Below are 20993 nucleotides of genomic sequence, written 5' to 3'. Positions count from 1 at the left end.
GTTTTCATTTTTAATTTTAATTCTATTCTTCATAATACCATAGAAACATGTATTCTATTCTTATGAATATTAAATGTTCACAGTGAGAAAGCTCTTTTTGAGATTTATAGTGTGAATTTGCCAACAGCCATTTCTCAGTGCAGTTGTAAGTAATAAATTTTGCTTCCTCAACATGAATTCCTCTGAAATACATAAAACACTTCTACTTTTAATTCTCTTTCATGCCATTTTCGTAAATCTGAGCATTTTCCTCTCTTTTTTCTCCAGGACCATGATTGGACTGCTCGCTCAGAGGCCTAGATTTTGCGGGAATGTGCTGTAGTGCTTGTGCTGCCTGTCTGTGTCACTGGGACAGGACAACATGAGCAAAGACTTGCATTGTGTGATTGTCCTTTGGCTTCAGCAGCCTGAGTTCTGGGTCATTTATTTCTGCCATCTACTATGTTAATTAGTGACATTGTACATCCACTGTGTTCATCCCGTGGATGGGCCTGAAATCATCAGCACACTGAAATTTTTCTTAGCTTCTGAATCTAACACACAGAAAAAGGATGAGGAGCCAAACAACTGTACAAAGTAAGATTCAGGTTTATTTACAGAGAAAAGTGAGGGACAGCAAAAAGCCCGTGTTACAAGTGGGGTGCCCAGGGATGCATGATGGTGCAGAAAGCCAGGAAGGAGTCTTGCATTTACAGAGTGAAGTTCATGGTCCCTGCCTCTAAGGGTAGCCCCACCCCAGGTCTGCCTTCAACATTGACAGGAGTTTTGGTTTCCGTTTGGCATCGACACTGTAAAAACCCACTTTGCTCAATATTATAAAACACAGATTTGAAAATGCATGATACACGACTTCTAAATTCTCAGTATCGCATTTCCTTTTTCTGACCTTAAGACGGTGGTCCCTTCTCTCCCCTAGAGAGGCACAATTTAATATTTCCACATAGAAGAGTGAAGTTTCCACGGATTTCCCTAGCATATTATGGTTCAGGGGCAGCAAATGTGGCCAGGGTTTTGGGAAGATAAATGGAGATGTGGGATCTTAGGACAGTCTCACACGCTTGCATGGGGGTACCAGGAATGCACACTGCATGGAAACCAGAGAGTGATAGGCTTCGGCCACCAAGTGAGGGTGGGACACCACCATGGCCTTCCACTCAGAGGTCTCCAGGATGTCAGAAACATGAAAATTGATGAAATCCAGTGTCCGGGTTTTCAACTGATGTGCACTGTGGAGGTCAGCCAAGATGAGGATTTCCACGGCATTCTCCACAGAGAGGTTGCTGCACAGGTGGTTCTCACACATGAGCTTCAGGCGCTCCAGACCAAACCTGCTTGCAGCCTCCAGCAGTTCAGTTGCCATGATCCCTAGGTTTGGTGCCTTTCCAGTGTACATAAAGTATATCATTTCCTTAAAAACTTCAGGATCCATGTCACTGATTTCAACACGATTCTTTTTGCTTCCTTGCTTTTCATGTTCCAACAACGCCATGAAAACTGGAGAGCGAGCTGCTAAGATGGCTTTGTGAGCCTGGAATTCCTGGCCAGCCACACACAAGCAACAGTCTGAGAGCTGGGATCGCTCCCACAGTCCTCCTAGATCCTCTGCCAAGCAGCCCTCAGGAACCTTAACCAGCTTCCTAATATTCTGGCTGGAATGATTGGTGGGATCTTGTGCTACTTTCACTTCACAGAAGAAGGAAAGCTTGTCATTGGAGAGAAGCCCATTGTTTGGATCCAAAAGAAACTCTCTAAGGATGAAATGTTTGAATCCCCAGTCCTTTCCTCGCACAAATGTATAAGCTTGTGGACTTGAGAGCACCTTGGTTTTCTCTCCTTTGGCATTCAGAATGGAAAAGGTGAATTTTGCATGAGCTACCCTCCTTGGACAGCAGATCATTCCCAGGTATAAGCACACATAATCTTTGCTTTGTTCATCAAGACCATTTGGGTAGAGTCGTAAGCACCATTTCACTTGATCATTTCCTTCAGCTGAAAAGATTGAACTTTGAATGCAGTCATCTATTTCCTTTAGGCAAAATCTAATGTTATCAATGGTCCACAAAAAGGACACGTTCACTACTTTGATGTCTGTGGTGTACCTGCTGTCCACTGTGGGCCCCTGTGACATTTCTGCTGGGCCTGCGGTACTGGAAACCATTAACATCAGCAGAGTGAAAGTGCAGCAAGCTTGTCAAGTCACACGAATCAAATTTCTTCTTCACCAGATGGCACAAATTTCACTGCAGTCAGCAGTTCCAAGACAGGCAGGGCAGTATGGCAATCACAAGTAGAGAGCCTAGTTTATAGATTAAAAGAAATACTTATTTAGAAATAAGCTGACTGAGATTTCCTAGTATATAAGTCAATTCTGAAAAGTTTCTTGATCACTCAAAGAAATAGCTCACCAAAATGCACAGACCTTAAAATACGAAGCCTTGTTGAGTCCCGTCTGAGTTCCTTTCAGGAGGCTAATTCATCTGGGCTGGAAGCAAGGATATGAATTCCAAGTTTCAAGCAGGGAACCACCTCATCATGGAAACAGAAAGGATTCTTCCTTCTTGGTGTCCCTTTTATAACTCTTAGGACAGGATCCACCCTATGGTGGTTCTTCCCACCCTATTCTAATCCAATTGCCCTAGGTGTGTCTCACTCAAAATGTGAGAGTCAGTCAATTTTCATCCTACCTGTCTTTTCTATATGTTTATGAAAACAGTCTGTTTGACTAGCCCAGAATTTCTTTTGTCTCATTCATATGGGGGAGTTCTCTGGTCTATCGTCTTCCTGCCATTTCCAGAAGATGAGAGGCTAGGGTGGAGGATAGTAACTCCAGCATGCCACTGTTCTCAGTAGGCCCTCTGTGTTTATTCCTTTCTGGTGGTAAGGAGCAAAGCAGGACAGATCGGTCAATAAGGCACCTTTTCCCTTGGGATCACATGTGGGTGAAAGCCAGTTGCAGGGAAGTAATGTGAAGGGAGCAGATTCAAGGCTCCATGAGAAATAGGTGTGCTGGGAGTGAAGAGGTGGTTCTTCTGGGTAATCTGATACAGTGTCGGGAGCAAGGGACATGGATTTGGGACAGGCACAAACAGTGAATATTGGCAGAATGTCTCTAAACCTAAAGTCTAGTGTGGGACAACTGTAAATGCTACTTCCTCAGAGCTTTTAGATCTCCTACTAACCTAGTTCACTCCTTGGACCCAATGTTTGGAAACAGTAATATTACTGAGTTCCACTGGCATTTCCTGGGACATGGGTCATGCTGGGAGTGCCAGGAGTCCAGGCAAACCCTCTCCCCACCATGAGCAGCTGTGAGTCTGCCAGCCTGCAGGCTGAGAAACAAACATCACATCTTCTCCCCCTATCCCATTAGCATGTCGGAGCCAGTAATCTGGACGTCCCTTGAGAGGTTGACCCTAGGCAATGTAGTAAGGAGGGGATTTCCTTCTATCATCTCTTTGAAGCCCAATACTTTTATCCATCTTTTGGTTTGTTCTATAAAATATGGTCTTTTTTTTTAAAGCTGGTTGTGTTTAACTGAGTTTCCACATACATGAAAGTATGCATAGGCATTTTGAAGCAAACAACCGATTCTAGCACAGCCATTAGTGACTTCCTTTTTGTCTGATTTTAAAGACCTAAAACTCCTTTCTCAGACTGTTTGGATTAATTTTATACTAGGTTTCTCAGTATGAATTCTGTGTTTCAAGACATGGACAACTATTTGGAAGAAAAAAATAGACAACATGATAGATAGGGAAGATTTCAGATTATCTAGTTTTGAAATTTATATCTCTTACATTGCGTTATTATGTCCAATTTTGCTCTGTTTTGTTGTGTTTAATTTTATCTCCTTTCACAAAAAATAACAATGCTGATTTGCAGGGTGTGGGCGAACACATCATTAATCCCAGCACTCTCAAAGCTGAGGCAGGAATATCATTGCAGTTTCAAGGACATGTGGGATTAAATACTAACTTGAATTAAAAACCAAAAGAATGAAAGGACAGAGGGAATGAGGGATGGAAGGAAGCAAGGAACGAAAGAAGGAAGCAAGAAAGGAAGGAAGAAAGGAAGGAAGAAAAGCAGGAAGGAAGGAAGGAAGGTAGGTAGACAGTAAGAAGGGCTACCACTTCAGGGATAGATATCACTGGCTTTCTTCCAAAGCTTCTCTTTTTTCTGTTTTACATACTCAGAGTGTGATCCAGTTTTCCTCCAGCCTCACAAGTGTTACATACCCTCATGTACTTGGGGACCTTATTGGAAGGAGCACAACAGTCCTCATCCCTAACAGATATTTTTTTTCTCTTTTTCATTTTTATTGTTACCAGGGATAGAACTCAGGACTACAGCTTGCCAGGAAATTGCTTATGCTACTGAGAGAAATCCCCAGCCCATCCCTAACAGATTTTAATACTCTATTTTTATTTGAATGTCTGCAAACTTGTCTATTGCACATGGGCAGGTAGAATTCTTTTAATCAGTGCTAACTGGAGAAATAATTGCCTCAATTATTGGTAGGTTAAATTCCTCTTCTGTACCAGGAAAGCTTTCTGTCATGATGTCTACAAAGTGCTTTTAATGTCATTTGTTGTCTCTCCTCGTCACTAAGTGCCAGCCTGTACTCAGTATGTGAAGTCCTTTCCTCAAACTGGCCTAAAGTGCTCTGAATTTTTAAAATGGATTTTTTTCTCTTGCATATCGGCTTGAATCTATTTAATGGGTTCATTTATTTCTTAGGTTGTGCTTCAACAGTTCTTGAAAGCTCGCCTTTTTTTTTGGGCTGTGTCTGAACTAACATCACTAAGAAGGTTGTGTATTTTGGTAATCTCTGTAGTTAGTTGTGGTTACTTGAGAGATTACTTGTGTTTTAATATATTCCACAGCCTCATTCAATTGCCTTGTTGCCACATTGAAGTAACCTACCATTGGGTTTTCAAATTTTGCAACCTCATTTCCCCCCAGGTTTGCTTTATTGGCCTGGGTGCCAGAGGATTAGTCTGATTTGTGTGTTCTCATGTCTTTTCTGTTTCAGTTGAATTCTTGGAGTGATACTTGCTAGTTTCCTAACAGTATGAACTGAATTCGGGAAGATAAAACAGAATGCAAACAATCATAAACAATATATGAATTCATGATATGTCCAATCTGTCCTCAAGGGTTAAGATTCAAAATATATTTCAGAGGAAGAAGAGTAATGGCCAAAGGGAAAGAGATTACAATACAACGGAGATGGTAGATGGATCCCACCTACTGGGGGAAACTAATGCAGAAGACTAAATGAGATTTGAAAGAGAAAAATTGAAATCCAAACAAAAGCATACCCACAGGGAAGTTAGGAATCACAGTCACCCGCAGAAATTAAGAACAAAATAAAGGAGAAATTAAAAGCAGATGAATAAAACAAGAAAATACCAAACCAAAAAGAAAAATGAATGAAAAAAAAATCGTTCTCTTCCAGGATTCTCTCTGGATTCATTATTAGATGCCCTATGGATACAGTGTTCTGAGTTCCGCCATTCTTTTACTTCAAACCAGGCACTGCCTTATGATGGAGTAGTAGACAGCATTAGCCAGCCTGCCTCAAGAGGAGGCTCATTTGAATAAGCTCATTCCAATCAATTTCCATGTGTCTGCACCCAACTAGGGTCTTCTAAAGGAAGCCAGCAGCTGTTCTGGTTAAGGTTCATCTGACTTCACTTCAACATGGCTCCCGCCAAACATTCCCTCCTGCTGAATGACAAAATCCTTCTCCATTCTGTGCCAGACAGTAAAGACCTCGATGTCTGCTGCTTACCTACACTGCTGAGCCTCTCAGCATTGTCCACTGGCCTCACTAGCTGTCACTGTTACCAGGAACAAGAGTCCCCAGGTCCAAACATCTCCCCTCACCAGTGTTGATGATTTCCTGATTCTGCAATAACTAGCATAACCAAAATAGGTTCAATGCCCCTATCAGTGCAATACCCAACAATCATCATTGCTGTGCTCTCTTAGTTAATTTTAGGTTCTGAATTTTATACAAAATATGTGCACTAGTTGTAATTCAGTTGTGTAGATTTTGATACTTCTACATTAAGAAGATACTTTCTTGTACAAAATGACAAGAAAAATAGAAATCATGGGTAATTTGTAATAAATTTTCTTCTCTATAGCTACTTTTACAAATATGAGCATAACACTCACTATTAGAGATACACACGCACACACACACACGCACACAAACACACACACAAAATGTAGTAAAGCTAATGAAATGCAAGCTCTTGAATTTCCTTTTAAATAGGGTAAAATTTTTCCAAAATTAACCCTTCTTAGAATATTGTATAAGTTTCTTCCTTGGATACACTGTGGAATTCCATTTGCATGGAAAATGTCATCAGCCTTGTAGGAACATTTTGTACATTTTTTCATGAATTCTCTTTGTGTAGCAATGCCTTTTAAACCAGGCTAATGAAAGGTGGGAAAATGCTGCTTTTGTTTCTAATCCAGCCCTAGAGCTATGTTAGAACTGAAGGAGCAAAAATTTTTCCACATTCTTGTGTACAGATACAAGAGTATTGCCTGGCATATAACATGTGATACATAGTAAGTTGCAGTTTATTGAGATTACAAGATGACAGTAGGATGAATTACAAGTGCAAAATGGAAAGTAAAGAGGAATAGAAACTTTAAAGATTCAGGGTTACAGTACCTAAGAATTTAGACCGAGATGTCTTCCACAAAGGTGTGATAAGGCTAATCCATGTGCTTGCTTTCAAGGTCAGGTACATTTGGCTCCTGTTGCTTCCCATTTTGGTTAGAAAACTCTAAATCTGTTCCATGTTTTCCTAGGGTTGTTGATTTTCTGAGTGAGAGATCACTACATGCTAACTATACACATAAATAATCAGTCATATTGTGATTAGACTTGAATGAAGGAAAAGAAATGGTTCATGCAAGTTTACTATTTGTCACTAGTCTCCTACCACTTTCATCATCCGGGACTCCTGGATAGATACTTTATTTATTAGTGTGTTGTTTGCACATAAGAGTTGGAAGTGTCACAAGATGCCTTCACTAGTAGCTCGAGAATGTGTGACACACAACTTTGGATGATACAGGTAAATTGGTGCCTCCGGGGACTTTGGCAGGCCTTTCAGTGCTTGCCAAATGCAGTTGGTGATTTCCTTGCTTCAGAATGCCTGTAAAGTTATGGCAAATTCTTGTTCATCTTCTGTCATATATTTTTCTTAGAATTAAGCAGTCAAACAAGTGGTTTCTTCAAAAAAGTCTTCTGCTAGTAATGTTGGATTAGCATTAACCCCCATCGAATCCCAACATCGCAGAGGGATGATTGTTTTCTGGGAACGGGAGCACTTCAGCCTTCAAGAGTTCACAACTGTGACACCAACTGAGGGAATGAACAGGCATTCTCAGTCCTAACTCCTAATGCTTAACAGCTGGCATGTCATTCTCACAAGAGTGTTAATATAGCGCCATATCTCACTGGTTGCCCTTCAGCCACTTAAGCTGCAATTCTTGCCTGGTTCCTCTGTAGAATTGCAAGGAAAACATTCTTTTGGTCAATTTGTACATTCAATATAACTTCTGTTTCTATGAAGCACTTGACAATAAGTCACTGTAACACATATTTGTACTCAGAGAAGCTGAGAAGACCTGTGCTTGCCCTGAAAAATCTTCTGCCCTAATCCACTTTGCTCCATTCATTTCACTATGAGGAAATTATACTTTGTAAGTTATTTTCAATGTTTTTTGCTGTTCATTTGATGCAGTGATAGAAACTCATACTTTTTAATTTCCACATTTCATTTAAAAGATAATAATTATTCATATATTTGGAAAGAAAAAAATTAACATTTGAATGTTCTCCCTTGTAGGATGAACAGCGATTCCCAAGCAACTGGGATGACTCCTACCTAATCAGCAAGGCAGGTATGGACAGCTGAGGAATCTGTGTTCTGAAAGTTTTCACACAAAAAATTAATAAAAATTTTCCTTTTTTCCTCCTTTAAAGCTTTTCCTGTTTTATTCTCTTTAATGAGGAGGAGAGAATGGACGTGAAATAAAACTTGAGGGTGATAATACCAAAACACATATTCCCACAACATCTAAGAACCATAGTTCTTTTCAAGAAATATGCACACAGAGTGAATTATTTTGTCTCATTTTCAACAATCTCAGCCAGCTTGAGGTGAGAAAGGGACACTTCTAGGAGTAAGGACACAAGAATAGGACATATGTATGCCAAATATCTGCAAAAGTCAGGCAGTAAACTGAGCCAAAGAAGCACTTGCCTGGCAATGACCAGGTTGTGAGTTGTGAGTTCAAGCCATGATAAAGACTGAGAGAGATAGAGATAGATAGACAGACATACAGACAGACAGATAGACATATATATATATATATATATATAGAGAGAGAGAGAGAGAGAGAGAGAGAGAGAAAGAGAGAGAGACAAAACTCTTAGTGATTTTACTGCATAGTTGTTATACAGGTTGTTATCCCATATTGACATTCATGAAGATTTACACAACCAGCACATAAAGGGTTACCAGCTGTAAGCCCTGATTAAACAAATGTTTTGAAATCTGTACCTGTTCAAGACAAGGGGATCCATTTCTTTATATATTTTTAGAAGCTCTGAGCCATTACAGATTCTAGGTGATTCCAGAGTAACACCACTAATGATTTTTACAAAAGCCCAAACTTTGAGATGAAACCCACTACGTTTTCATTTTTAATTTTAATTCTATTCTTCATAATACCATAGAAACATGTATTCTATTCTTATGAATATTAAATGTTCACAGTGAGAAAGCTCTTTTTGAGATTTATAGTGTGAATTTGCCAACAGCCATTTCTCAGTGCAGTTGTAAGTAATAAATTTTGCTTCCTCAACATGAATTCCTCTGAAATACATAAAACACTTCTACTTTTAATTCTCTTTCATGCCATTTTCGTAAATCTGAGCATTTTCCTCTCTTTTTTCTCCAGGACCATGATTGGACTGCTCGCTCAGAGGCCTAGATTTTGCGGGAATGTGCTGTAGTGCTTGTGCTGCCTGTCTGTGTCACTGGGACAGGACAACATGAGCAAAGACTTGCATTGTGTGATTGTCCTTTGGTTTCAGCAGCCTGAGTTCTGGGTCATTTATTTCTGCCATCTACTATGTTAATTAGTGACATTGTACATCCACTGTGTTCATCCCGTGGATGGGCCTGAAATCATCAGCACACTGAAATTTTTCTTAGCTTCTGAATCTAACACACAGAAAAAGGATGAGGAGCCAAACAACTGTACAAAGTAAGATTCAGGTTTATTTACAGAGAAAAGTGAGGGACAGCAAAAAGCCCGTGTTACAAGTGGGGTGCCCAGGGATGCATGATGGTGCAGAAAGCCAGGAAGGAGTCTTGCATTTACAGAGTGAAGTTCATGGTCCCTGCCTCTAAGGGTAGCCCCACCCCAGGTCTGCCTTCAACATTGACAGGAGTTTTGGTTTCCGTTTGGCATCGACACTGTAAAAACCCACTTTGCTCAATATTATAAAACACAGATTTGAAAATGCATGATACACGACTTCTAAATTCTCAGTATCGCATTTCCTTTTTCTGACCTTAAGACGGTGGTCCCTTCTCTCCCCTAGAGAGGCACAATTTAATATTTCCACATAGAAGAGTGAAGTTTCCACGGATTTCCCTAGCATATTATGGTTCAGGGGCAGCAAATGTGGCCAGGGTTTTGGGAAGATAAATGGAGATGTGGGATCTTAGGACAGTCTCACACGCTTGCATGGGGGTACCAGGAATGCACACTGCATGGAAACCAGAGAGTGATAGGCTTCGGCCACCAAGTGAGGGTGGGACACCACCATGGCCTTCCACTCAGAGGTCTCCAGGATGTCAGAAACATGAAAATTGATGAAATCCAGTGTCCGGGTTTTCAACTGATGTGCACTGTGGAGGTCAGCCAAGATGAGGATTTCCACGGCATTCTCCACAGAGAGGTTGCTGCACAGGTGGTTCTCACACATGAGCTTCAGGCGCTCCAGACCAAACCTGCTTGCAGCCTCCAGCAGTTCAGTTGCCATGATCCCTAGGTTTGGTGCCTTTCCAGTGTACATAAAGTATATCATTTCCTTAAAAACTTCAGGATCCATGTCACTGATTTCAACACGATTCTTTTTGCTTCCTTGCTTTTCATGTTCCAACAACGCCATGAAAACTGGAGAGCGAGCTGCTAAGATGGCTTTGTGAGCCTGGAATTCCTGGCCAGCCACACACAAGCAACAGTCTGAGAGCTGGGATCGCTCCCACAGTCCTCCTAGATCCTCTGCCAAGCAGCCCTCAGGAACCTTAACCAGCTTCCTAATATTCTGGCTGGAATGATTGGTGGGATCTTGTGCTACTTTCACTTCACAGAAGAAGGAAAGCTTGTCATTGGAGAGAAGCCCATTGTTTGGATCCAAAAGAAACTCTCTAAGGATGAAATGTTTGAATCCCCAGTCCTTTCCTCGCACAAATGTATAAGCTTGTGGACTTGAGAGCACCTTGGTTTTCTCTCCTTTGGCATTCAGAATGGAAAAGGTGAATTTTGCATGAGCTACCCTCCTTGGACAGCAGATCATTCCCAGGTATAAGCACACATAATCTTTGCTTTGTTCATCAAGACCATTTGGGTAGAGTCGTAAGCACCATTTCACTTGATCATTTCCTTCAGCTGAAAAGATTGAACTTTGAATGCAGTCATCTATTTCCTTTAGGCAAAATCTAATGTTATCAATGGTCCACAAAAAGGACACGTTCACTACTTTGATGTCTGTGGTGTACCTGCTGTCCACTGTGGGCCCCTGTGACATTTCTGCTGGGCCTGCGGTACTGGAAACCATTAACATCAGCAGAGTGAAAGTGCAGCAAGCTTGTCAAGTCACACGAATCAAATTTCTTCTTCACCAGATGGCACAAATTTCACTGCAGTCAGCAGTTCCAAGACAGGCAGGGCAGTATGGCAATCACAAGTAGAGAGCCTAGTTTATAGATTAAAAGAAATACTTATTTAGAAATAAGCTGACTGAGATTTCCTAGTATATAAGTCAATTCTGAAAAGTTTCTTGATCACTCAAAGAAATAGCTCACCAAAATGCACAGACCTTAAAATACGAAGCCTTGTTGAGTCCCGTCTGAGTTCCTTTCAGGAGGCTAATTCATCTGGGCTGGAAGCAAGGATATGAATTCCAAGTTTCAAGCAGGGAACCACCTCATCATGGAAACAGAAAGGATTCTTCCTTCTTGGTGTCCCTTTTATAACTCTTAGGACAGGATCCACCCTATGGTGGTTCTTCCCACCCTATTCTAATCCAATTGCCCTAGGTGTGTCTCACTCAAAATGTGAGAGTCAGTCAATTTTCATCCTACCTGTCTTTTCTATATGTTTATGAAAACAGTCTGTTTGACTAGCCCAGAATTTCTTTTGTCTCATTCATATGGGGGAGTTCTCTGGTCTATCGTCTTCCTGCCATTTCCAGAAGATGAGAGGCTAGGGTGGAGGATAGTAACTCCAGCATGCCACTGTTCTCAGTAGGCCCTCTGTGTTTATTCCTTTCTGGTGGTAAGGAGCAAAGCAGGACAGATCGGTCAATAAGGCACCTTTTCCCTTGGGATCACATGTGGGTGAAAGCCAGTTGCAGGGAAGTAATGTGAAGGGAGCAGATTCAAGGCTCCATGAGAAATAGGTGTGCTGGGAGTGAAGAGGTGGTTCTTCTGGGTAATCTGATACAGTGTCGGGAGCAAGGGACATGGATTTGGGACAGGCACAAACAGTGAATATTGGCAGAATGTCTCTAAACCTAAAGTCTAGTGTGGGACAACTGTAAATGCTACTTCCTCAGAGCTTTTAGATCTCCTACTAACCTAGTTCACTCCTTGGACCCAATGTTTGGAAACAGTAATATTACTGAGTTCCACTGGCATTTCCTGGGACATGGGTCATGCTGGGAGTGCCAGGAGTCCAGGCAAACCCTCTCCCCACCATGAGCAGCTGTGAGTCTGCCAGCCTGCAGGCTGAGAAACAAACATCACATCTTCTCCCCCTATCCCATTAGCATGTCGGAGCCAGTAATCTGGACGTCCCTTGAGAGGTTGACCCTAGGCAATGTAGTAAGGAGGGGATTTCCTTCTATCATCTCTTTGAAGCCCAATACTTTTATCCATGTTTTGGTTTGTTCTATAAAATATGGTCTTTTTTTTTAAAGCTGGTTGTGTTTAACTGAGTTTCCACATACATGAAAGTATGCACAGGTATTTTGAAGCAAACCAGAGATTCTAGCACAGCCGTTAGTGACTTCCTTATTGTCTGATTTTAAAGACCTAAAACTCCTTTCTCATACTGTTTGGATTAATTTTATCCTAGGTTGCTCAGTATGAATTCTCTGTATTTTAAGCCATGGACAACTATTTGGAAGAAAACAAGAGACAATATGATAGATAGGGAAGATCTCAGATTATGTAGTTTTGAAATTTGTGTTTTTACATTGAGTTCTTATGTCCAATTTTGCTCTGTTCCATTGTGTTTAATTTTATCCCCTTTGACACAAAACAACAATGCTGATTTGCAGGGTGCGGTCGCACACATCTTTAATCCCAGCACTCACAATGCTGAGGCAGGAAAATCATTGCAGTTTCAAGGACATGTGGGATTAAATACCAACCTGAATCAAAAACCAAAGGAATGAAAGCATAGAAGGAATGAGGATGGAAGGAAGAAAGGAAGGAAGGAAGGAATGAAAGAAGGAAGGAAGGAAGGAAGGAAGGAAGGATGGATGGAAGGAAGGAAGACATGAAGAAGGGCTACCACTTCAGGAATAGATATCACTGGCTTTCTTCCAAAGCTTTGCTTTTTTCTATTTTACATACTCAGAGTGTGCTCCAGTTTTCCACCAGACTCAGAAGTGTTACATACCCTCATGTACTTGGGGACCTTATTGGGAGGAGAACAACAGTCCTAATCCCTAACAGATTTTTTTTTGTCTTTTTCATTTGTATTGGTACCAGGGATAGAACTCAGGACTAGTGCTTGCCAGGCAGGTGCTTATCCTGCTGAGATAAACCCCCGAGGCCCTCCCTAACAGATTTTAATACTCTATTTTTGTTTTTATTGTCTGCAAACTTGTCTATTACACATGGGCAGGTAGAATTCATTTAATCATTGCTAACTGGAGAAATAACTGCCTCAATTAATGGTAGGTTAAATTCCTTTTCTGTACCAGGAAAGCTTTCTGTCATGATGTCTGCAAATTGCTTTTAATGTCATTTGTCTTCTCTCTTTGTCACTAAGTGCCAGCCTGAACTCAGTATCTGAAGTCCTTTCCTCAAACTGGCCTAAAGTGCTCTGAATTTTTAAAATGGATTTTTATTTCTCTTGGATATCTGCTTGAAGCTATTTAATGGGATCATTTATTTCTTAGGTTGTGCTTGAATAATTCTTGTAAGCTCGTCTTTTTTGTGTGTGTGTCTGCACTAACATCATTAAGAATGTTGTGTATTTTGGTAATCTCTGTTGTTGCTTGTAGTTACTGGAGAGATTACTTCTGATTTAATATTTTCCACAGCCTCATTCAATTGCCTTGTTGCCACATTGAAGTAACCTTCCATTAGGTTTTCAAATTTTCCAACCTCATTTCCCCCCAGGTTTGCTTTGGTGGCCTGGGTACCAGAGGATTAGTCAGATTTGTGTGTTCTCATGTCTTGTCTGTTTCAGTTGAATTCCTAGAGTGATACTTGCCAGTTTTCTAGCAGTATGAACTGAATTTGTGAAGATAGAACAGAATGCAAACAATGATGAACAATATATAAATTCATGATATGTCCAATCTGTCCTCAAGGGTTAAGATTCAAAATATATTTTGGAGAAAGCAGAGTAATGGCAAAAGGGAAAGAGATTACAATAAAACAGAGCTGATAGATGGATCCCACCGAATGGGGAAAACTAATGCAGAAGACTAAAAGAGATTTGAAAGAGAAAACTTTAAATCCAAAAAAAGCATACCCACAAGGAAGTTAGGACTCACAGTCACCCTCAGAAATTAAGAACAAAATAAAGGAGAAATAAAAAGCAGATGAATAAAACAAGAAAATACCAAACAAAAAAGAAAATGAATGAAAAAAAAATCGTTCTCTTCCAGGATTCTCTCTGGATTCATTATTAGATGCCCTATGGATACAGTGTTCTGAGTCCTGCCACTCTTTCCCTTCAAACCAGGCCCTGACTTATGATGGAGTAGTAGACAGCATTAGCCAGCCTGCCTCAAGATGAGACTCATTGGAATAAGCTCAGTCCAATCAATTTCCATGTGTCTGCACCCAACTAGGATCTTCCAAAGGAGGCTTGCAGGTGTTCTGGTTAAGGTTCATCTGACTTCACTTCAACATGGCTCCCGCCAAACATTCCCTCCCGCTGAATGACAAAATCCTTCTCCATTCTGTGCCAGACAGTGAAGACCTCGAGGCCTGTTGCTTACCTACACTGCTGAGTCTCTCAGCAATGTACACTGGTCTCACCAGCTGCCACTGTTACCATGAACAAGAATCCCCAGGTCCAAACATCTCCCCTCAGTAGTGTTGATGATTTCCAGATTCTGCAATAACTAGCATAACCGAAATAGTTTCAATGCCCATCTCAGTACAATACCCAACAATCATCATTGCTGCGCTCTCTTAGTTAATTATAGGTCCTGAATTGTATGCAAGATATGTGCACTAGTTGTAATTCTATTGTGTAGATTTTGATATTTCTACATTAAAAAGATACTTTCTCATACAAAATGACAAGAAAAATAGAAATCATGGGTAATTTGCAATAAATTTTCTTCTCCACATCTTTTTTTATAAATATGAGCAGAACACTATTAGAGACAAAAACACACACACAGAGACACACACACACACACACAAATTATATTTAAGCTAATGAAATGCAAGCTCTTGAAGTCCCTTTTAAATAGGGTAAAATTTTTCAAAAATTAACCCTTCTTAGAATATTGAATATGTTTCTTCCTTGAAACACTGTGGAATTCCATTTGCATGGAAAAAGTCATCAGCCTTGTAGGAACATTTTGTACATTTTTTTCATGAATTCTCTTTGTGTAGCAATGCCTTTTAAACCAGGCTGATGAAAGGTGGGAAAATGCTGCTTTTGTTTCTAATCCAGCCCTAGAGCTGTGTTAGAACTGAATGGGCCAAAATTTTTCCACATTCTTGTGTACAGATACAAGAGTATTGCCTGGCATATACCTTGTGAGACGTAGTAAGTTGCTGTTTATTGAGATTACAAGATGACAGTAGGATGAATAACAAGTGCAAAATGGAAAGTAAAGAGGAACAGAATCTTGAAAGATTCAGTGTTATAGGACCTAAGAATTTAGACCCAGATGTCTTCCACAGAGGTGTGATGAGGCTCATACATGTGCCTGCTGTTAAGGTCAGATATATTTGGCTCCTATTGCATCCCATTTTGGTTAGAAACCTCTAACACTGTTCCATGTTTTACTAGGGTTTGTGATTTGCTGACTGAGAGATCACTGCATGCTAACTATACACATAAATAATCAGTCATACTGTGATTAGAGTGGAATGAAGGAAAGGAAATGGGTCATGCAATTTTACTATTTGTCACTAGTCTCCTACCACTTTCATCATCTGGGACTCCTGGATAGATACTTTATTTATTAGTGTGTTGTTTGCACATAAGAGTTGGAAGTGTCACAAGATGCCTTCACTAGTAGCTGGAGAATGTGTGACACACAACTTTGGATGATACAGGTAAGTCGGTGCCTCCAGGGACTTTGGCAGGCCCTTCAGTGCTTGCCAAATGCAGTTGGTGATTTCCTTGCTTCAGAATGCCTGTAAAGTTATGGCAAATTCTTGTTCATCTTCTGTCATATATTTTTCTTAGAAATAAGCAGTCAAACAAGTGGTGTCTTCCAAAAACTCTTCTGCTAGTAATGTTGGATTGGCAATAACTTCCATAGAATCCTGACATCACAGAGGGATGATTGTTTTCTGGAAATGGGAGCACATCAGCCTTCAAGAGTTCACAACTGTGACACCAACTGAGGGAATGAACAGGCATTCTCAGTCCTAACTGCTAATGCTTAACAGCTGGCATGTCATTCTCCAAACAGCGTTAATATAGCGCCATACCTGACTGTTTGCCCTTCAGCCACTTCAGTTGCAAATCTTGCCTGGTTCCTCTCTAGAATTACAAGGAAAACATACCTTTGATCAATTTGCACATTAAGTATAACTTCCATCACTATGAAGTACTTGACAATAATTCACTGTAACACATATTTGTAGTCAGAGAAGCTGAGAAGACCTGTGCTTACCCTGAAAAATCTTATGGCCTAATCCACTTTGCTCCATTCATTTCACGATGAGGAAATTACACTTTGTAAGTTATTTTCAATGTTTTTTGTTGTTCATTTGAGGCAATGATAGAAACTCATACATTTTAATTTCCACATTTCATTTAAAAGATAATAATTATTTACATATTTGGAAAGAAAAAAATTAACATTTGAATGTTCTCCATTATAGAATGAAAAGCAATTCCAAAGCAACTGGGATGACTCCTACATAATCAGCAAGTCAGGTATGGACAGCTGAGGAATCTGTGTCCTCAAAGTTTTCACACCAAAATTAATAAAAGATTTCCTTTTTGCCTCTTTTAAAGTTTTTCCTGTTTTATTCTCTTTACGGAGGAGGAGAGAATGGAAGTGAAATAAGACGTGAGGGGGATAATACCAAAACACATATTCCCACAACATCTGAGAACCATAGTTCTTTTCAGGAAATATGCACACAGAGTGAATTATTTTGTCTCATTTTCAACCATCTCAGCCTGCTTGAGGGTAAAAAGTGACACTTCTAGGAGTGAGGACACAAGACTAGGACATATGTATACCAAATATCTGCAAAAGTCAGGCAGTAAACTGAGACAAAGAAGCACTTGCCTGGCAATAACCAGGTTGTGAGTTGTGAGTTCAAGCCATGATAAATACCAAGAGAAACAGAGATAGATAGACAGATAGACACACAGACAGATAGACAGACAGAGAGAGAGAGAGAAACATAGAGAGAGAGAAACATAGAGAGAGAGAAACATAGAGAGAGAGAGAGAGAGAACTCTTAGTGATTTTACTGCATAATTGTTATACAGATTGTTATCGAATATTGACATTCATGAAGATTTACATAACCAGCATATAAAGGGTTACCAGCTGTAAGCCCTGATTAAACAAATGTTTGGAAATCTGTACCTGTTCAAGACAAGGGGATTCATTTCCTTAGATATTTTTAAAAGCTCTGAGCCATTACATAGTCTAGGTGATTCCAGAATAACACCACTAGCGATTTTTACAAAAGCCCAAAGTTTGAGATGAAACCCACTATGTTCTCACTTTTAATTTTACTTCTATTCTTCATTATACAATAGAAACATGTATTCTATTTTTATGGATATTAAATGTTCACAGTGAGAAAGCTCTTTTAGAGTTTTATAATGTTAATTTGCCAACACCCATTTCTCAGTGCAGTTGTAAGTAAAAAATTTTGCTTCCTCAACGTGCATTCCTCTGAAATACATAAAATGTTTCTACATTTAATTCTCTTTTTTGCCATTTTCATAAATCTGAGCACTTTCCTCTCTTTTTTCTCCACGACCATGATTGGACTGCTGGCTCAGAGGCCTAGATTTTGAGGGAATGTGCTGTAGTGCTTGTGCTGCCTGTCTGTATCACTGGGACAGGACAACATGAGCAAAGACTTGCATTATGGGAAGGTCCTTTGGCTTCAGCAGCCTGAGTTCTGGGTCATTTATTTCTCCCATCTACTATGTTAATTAGTGACATTGTCCATCCATTGTGTTCATCCTGTGGATGGGGCTGAAATCATCAGCACACTCTGAAATTTTTCTTAGCTTCTTTATCTATCATACAGAAAAAGGATGAGGGGTCAAACAACTGTATAAATTAAGATTCAGGTTTATTTATAGAGAAAAGTGTGGGACAGTAAAAAGCCCATGTTACAAGTGGGGTGCCCAGGGATGCATGATGGTGCAGAAAGCCAGGAAGGAGTCTTGCATTTACAGAGTGAAGTTCATGGTCCCTGCCTCTAAGGGTAGCCCCACCCCAGGTTGGTCTGCAACATTGCCAGGAGTTTTGGTTTCAGTTTGGCATGGACATTGTAAAAAAACCACTTTGCATAATATTATAAAACATAGATTTGAGAATGCATGATACACGACTTCTAAATTCTCAAGATCTCATTTCCTTTTTCTGATCTTAAGACGGTGGTCCCTTCTCTCCCCTAGATAGGCACAATTTAATATTTCCACGTAGAAGAGTGAAGTTTCCACAGATTGCCCTAGCATATTATGGTTCCGTGGCAGCAAATGTGGCCAGTATTTGGGAAGATAAATGGAGATGTGGGATCTTAGGACAGTCTCAGACGCTTGCATGGGGGTACCATGAATGCACACTGCATGGAAACCAGAGAGTGATAGGCTTCGGCCACCAAGTGAGGGTGTGACACCACCATGGCCTTCCACTCAGAGGTCTCCAGGATGTCAGAAACATAACAATTGATGAAATCCAGTGTCCGGGTTTTCAACTGATGTGCACTGTGGAGGTCAGCCAAGATGAGGCTTTCCACGGCATTTTCCACAGAGAGGTTGCTGCAGAGGTGGTTCTCACACATGAGCTTCAGGTGCTCCAGACCAAACCTGGTTGCAGCCTCCAGCAGTTCAGTTGCCATCATCCCTAGGTTTGGTGCCTTTCCAGTGTACATAAAGTATATCATTTCCTTAAAAACTTCAGGATCCATGTCACTGATTTCAACACGATTCTTTTTGCTCCCTTGCTTTTCATGTTCCAACAATGCCATGAAAACTGGAGAGCGAGCTGCTAAGATGGCTTTGTGAGCCTGGAATTCCTGGCCAGCCACACACAAGCAACAGTCTGTGAGCTGGGATCGCTCCCACAGTCCTCCTAGATCCTCTGCCAAGCAGTCCTCAGGAACCTTAACCAGCTTCATAATATTCTGGCTGGAATGATTGGTGGGATCTTGTGCTACTTTCACTTCACAGAAGAAGGAAAGCTTGTCATTGGAGAGAAGCCCATTGTTTGGATCCAAAAGAAACTCTCTAAGGATGAAATTTTTGAATCCCCAGCACTTTCCTTGCACAAATGTATAAGCTTGTTGACTTGAGAGCTCTTTTGTTTTCTCTCCTTTGGCATTCAGAATGGAAAAGGTGAATTTTGCCCAAGCTACCCTCCTTGGACAGCAGATCATTCCCAGGTATAGGGACACATAATCTTTGCTTTCTGCATCAAGCCCATTTGGGTAGACTAGTAAGCGCCATTTCACTTGATCATTTCCTTCAGCTGAAAAGATTGAACTTTGAATGCAGTCATCTATTTCCTTTAGGAAAAATCTAATGTTATCAATGGTCCACAAAAAGGACACGTTCACTACTTTGATGTCTGTGGTGTATCTGCTGTCCACTGCTGGCCCCTGTGACATTTCTGCTGGGCCTGCGGTACTGGAAACCCTTAACATCAGCAGAGTGAAAGTGCAGCAAGCTTGTCAAGTCACAGGAATCAAATTTCTTCTTCACCAGATGGCACAAATTTCACTGCAGTCAGCACTTCCAAGACAGGCAGGGCAGTATGGCAATCACAAGTAGAGAGCCTAATTTATAGATTAAAAGAAATACTTATTTAGAAATAAGCTGACTGAGATTTCCTAGTATATAAGTCAATTCTGAAATGTTTCTTGATCACTCAAAGAAATAGCTCACCAAAAGGCACAGACCTGAAAATATGAAGCCTTGTTGAGTCCCTTCTGAGTTCCTTTCAGGATGCTAATTCATCTGGGCTGGAAGCAAGGATATGTTTTCCAAGTTTCGAGCAGGGAACAGCCTCATCATGGAAACCAAAAGGATTCTTCCTTCTTGGTATCCCTTTTATAACTCTTAGGACAGGATCCACCCTATGGTGGTTCTTTCCACCCTATTCTAATCCAATTGCCCTAGGTGTGTCTCACTCAAAATGTGAGAGTCAGTCAATTTTCATCCTACCTGTCTTTTCTATATGTTTATGAAAACCGTCTGTTTTACTATCCCAGAATTTCTTTGTTCTCATTCATATGGGGGAGTTCTCTGGTCTATCGCCTTCCTAGCATTGACAGAAGATGAGAGGCCGGGGTGGAGGATAGTAACTCCAACATGCCACTGTTCTCAGTAGGCCCTCTGTGTGTATTCCTTTCTGGTGGTAAGGAGCAAAGCAGGACAGAGAGGGAAATAAGGCAACTTTTCCCTTGGGATCGCATGTGGGTGAAAGCCAGTTGCAGGGAAGTAATGTGAAAGGAGCAGATTCAAGGCTCCATGAGAAATAGGTGTACTGGGAGTGAAGAGGTGGTTCTTCTGGTTAATCTGATACAGTGTCAGGAGCAAGAGACATGGATTTGGGAAAGGTACAAACAGGGAATATTGGTAGAATGTCTCTAAATGTAACGTCTAGTGTGGGATAACTGTAAATGCTACTTGCTCAGAGCTCTTAGATCTCCTACTAACCCAGTTCACTCCTTGGACCCAATGTTTGGAACTAGTAACAATACTGAGTTCCACTGGCATTTCTTGGGACATGGGTCATGCTGGGAGTGCCCGGAGTCCAAGCAAAGCCTCTCCCCACCGTGAGCAGCTGTGAGCCTGCCAGCCTGTAGGCTGAGAAACAAACATCACATCTTCTCCCCCCTCCCATTAGCAAGTGGGAGCCAGTAATCTGGAAGTCCCTTGAGAGGTTGACCCTAGGCAATGTAGTAAGGAGGGGATTTCCTTCCATCATCTCTTTAAAGCCCAATACTTTTATCCATGTTTTGCTTTTTTCTATATAATAAGGTCTTTTTTTAAACCTGGTTGTGTTTAACTGAGTTTCCACATAC

At 40.7% G+C, this 20993-nt stretch overlaps 2 protein-coding genes across 2 annotated transcripts; both read right to left on the bottom strand.

Annotated features, from left to right (window-relative positions):
• Positions 1 to 1039: 1039 nt before the first annotated feature.
• Positions 1040 to 2128, bottom strand: LOC111756922 (speckle-type POZ protein-like). Its single transcript, XM_063233641.1, has one exon. The coding sequence runs from the start codon at positions 2126 to 2128 to the stop codon at positions 1040 to 1042; it is 1089 nt and encodes a 362-aa protein (XP_063089711.1).
• A 7638-nt stretch (positions 2129 to 9766) lies between these two features.
• Positions 9767 to 10855, bottom strand: LOC100715318 (speckle-type POZ protein-like). The gene has a single exon (XM_063233640.1). The coding sequence runs from the start codon at positions 10853 to 10855 to the stop codon at positions 9767 to 9769; it is 1089 nt and encodes a 362-aa protein (XP_063089710.1).
• Between the last annotated feature and the right edge of the window lie 10138 nt (positions 10856 to 20993).

This window comes from Cavia porcellus, unplaced genomic scaffold, assembly GCF_034190915.1.
Source record: "Cavia porcellus strain 051 isolate PalLab524CR breed Dunkin Hartley unplaced genomic scaffold, mCavPor4.1 scaffold_23, whole genome shotgun sequence".
NCBI lineage: Eukaryota > Metazoa > Chordata > Mammalia > Rodentia > Caviidae > Cavia > Cavia porcellus.
The sequence above is the reverse complement of the archived record's forward strand: the minus strand, read 5'-3'. Positions and strand labels throughout refer to the sequence as shown.

Coding starts and splice junctions, on each gene's coding strand:
- LOC100715318 (XM_063233640.1), bottom strand. CDS start 10,855: ATGTCACAGGGGCCCACAGTGGACAGCAGGTACACCACAGACATCAAA.
- LOC111756922 (XM_063233641.1), bottom strand. CDS start 2,128: ATGTCACAGGGGCCCACAGTGGACAGCAGGTACACCACAGACATCAAA.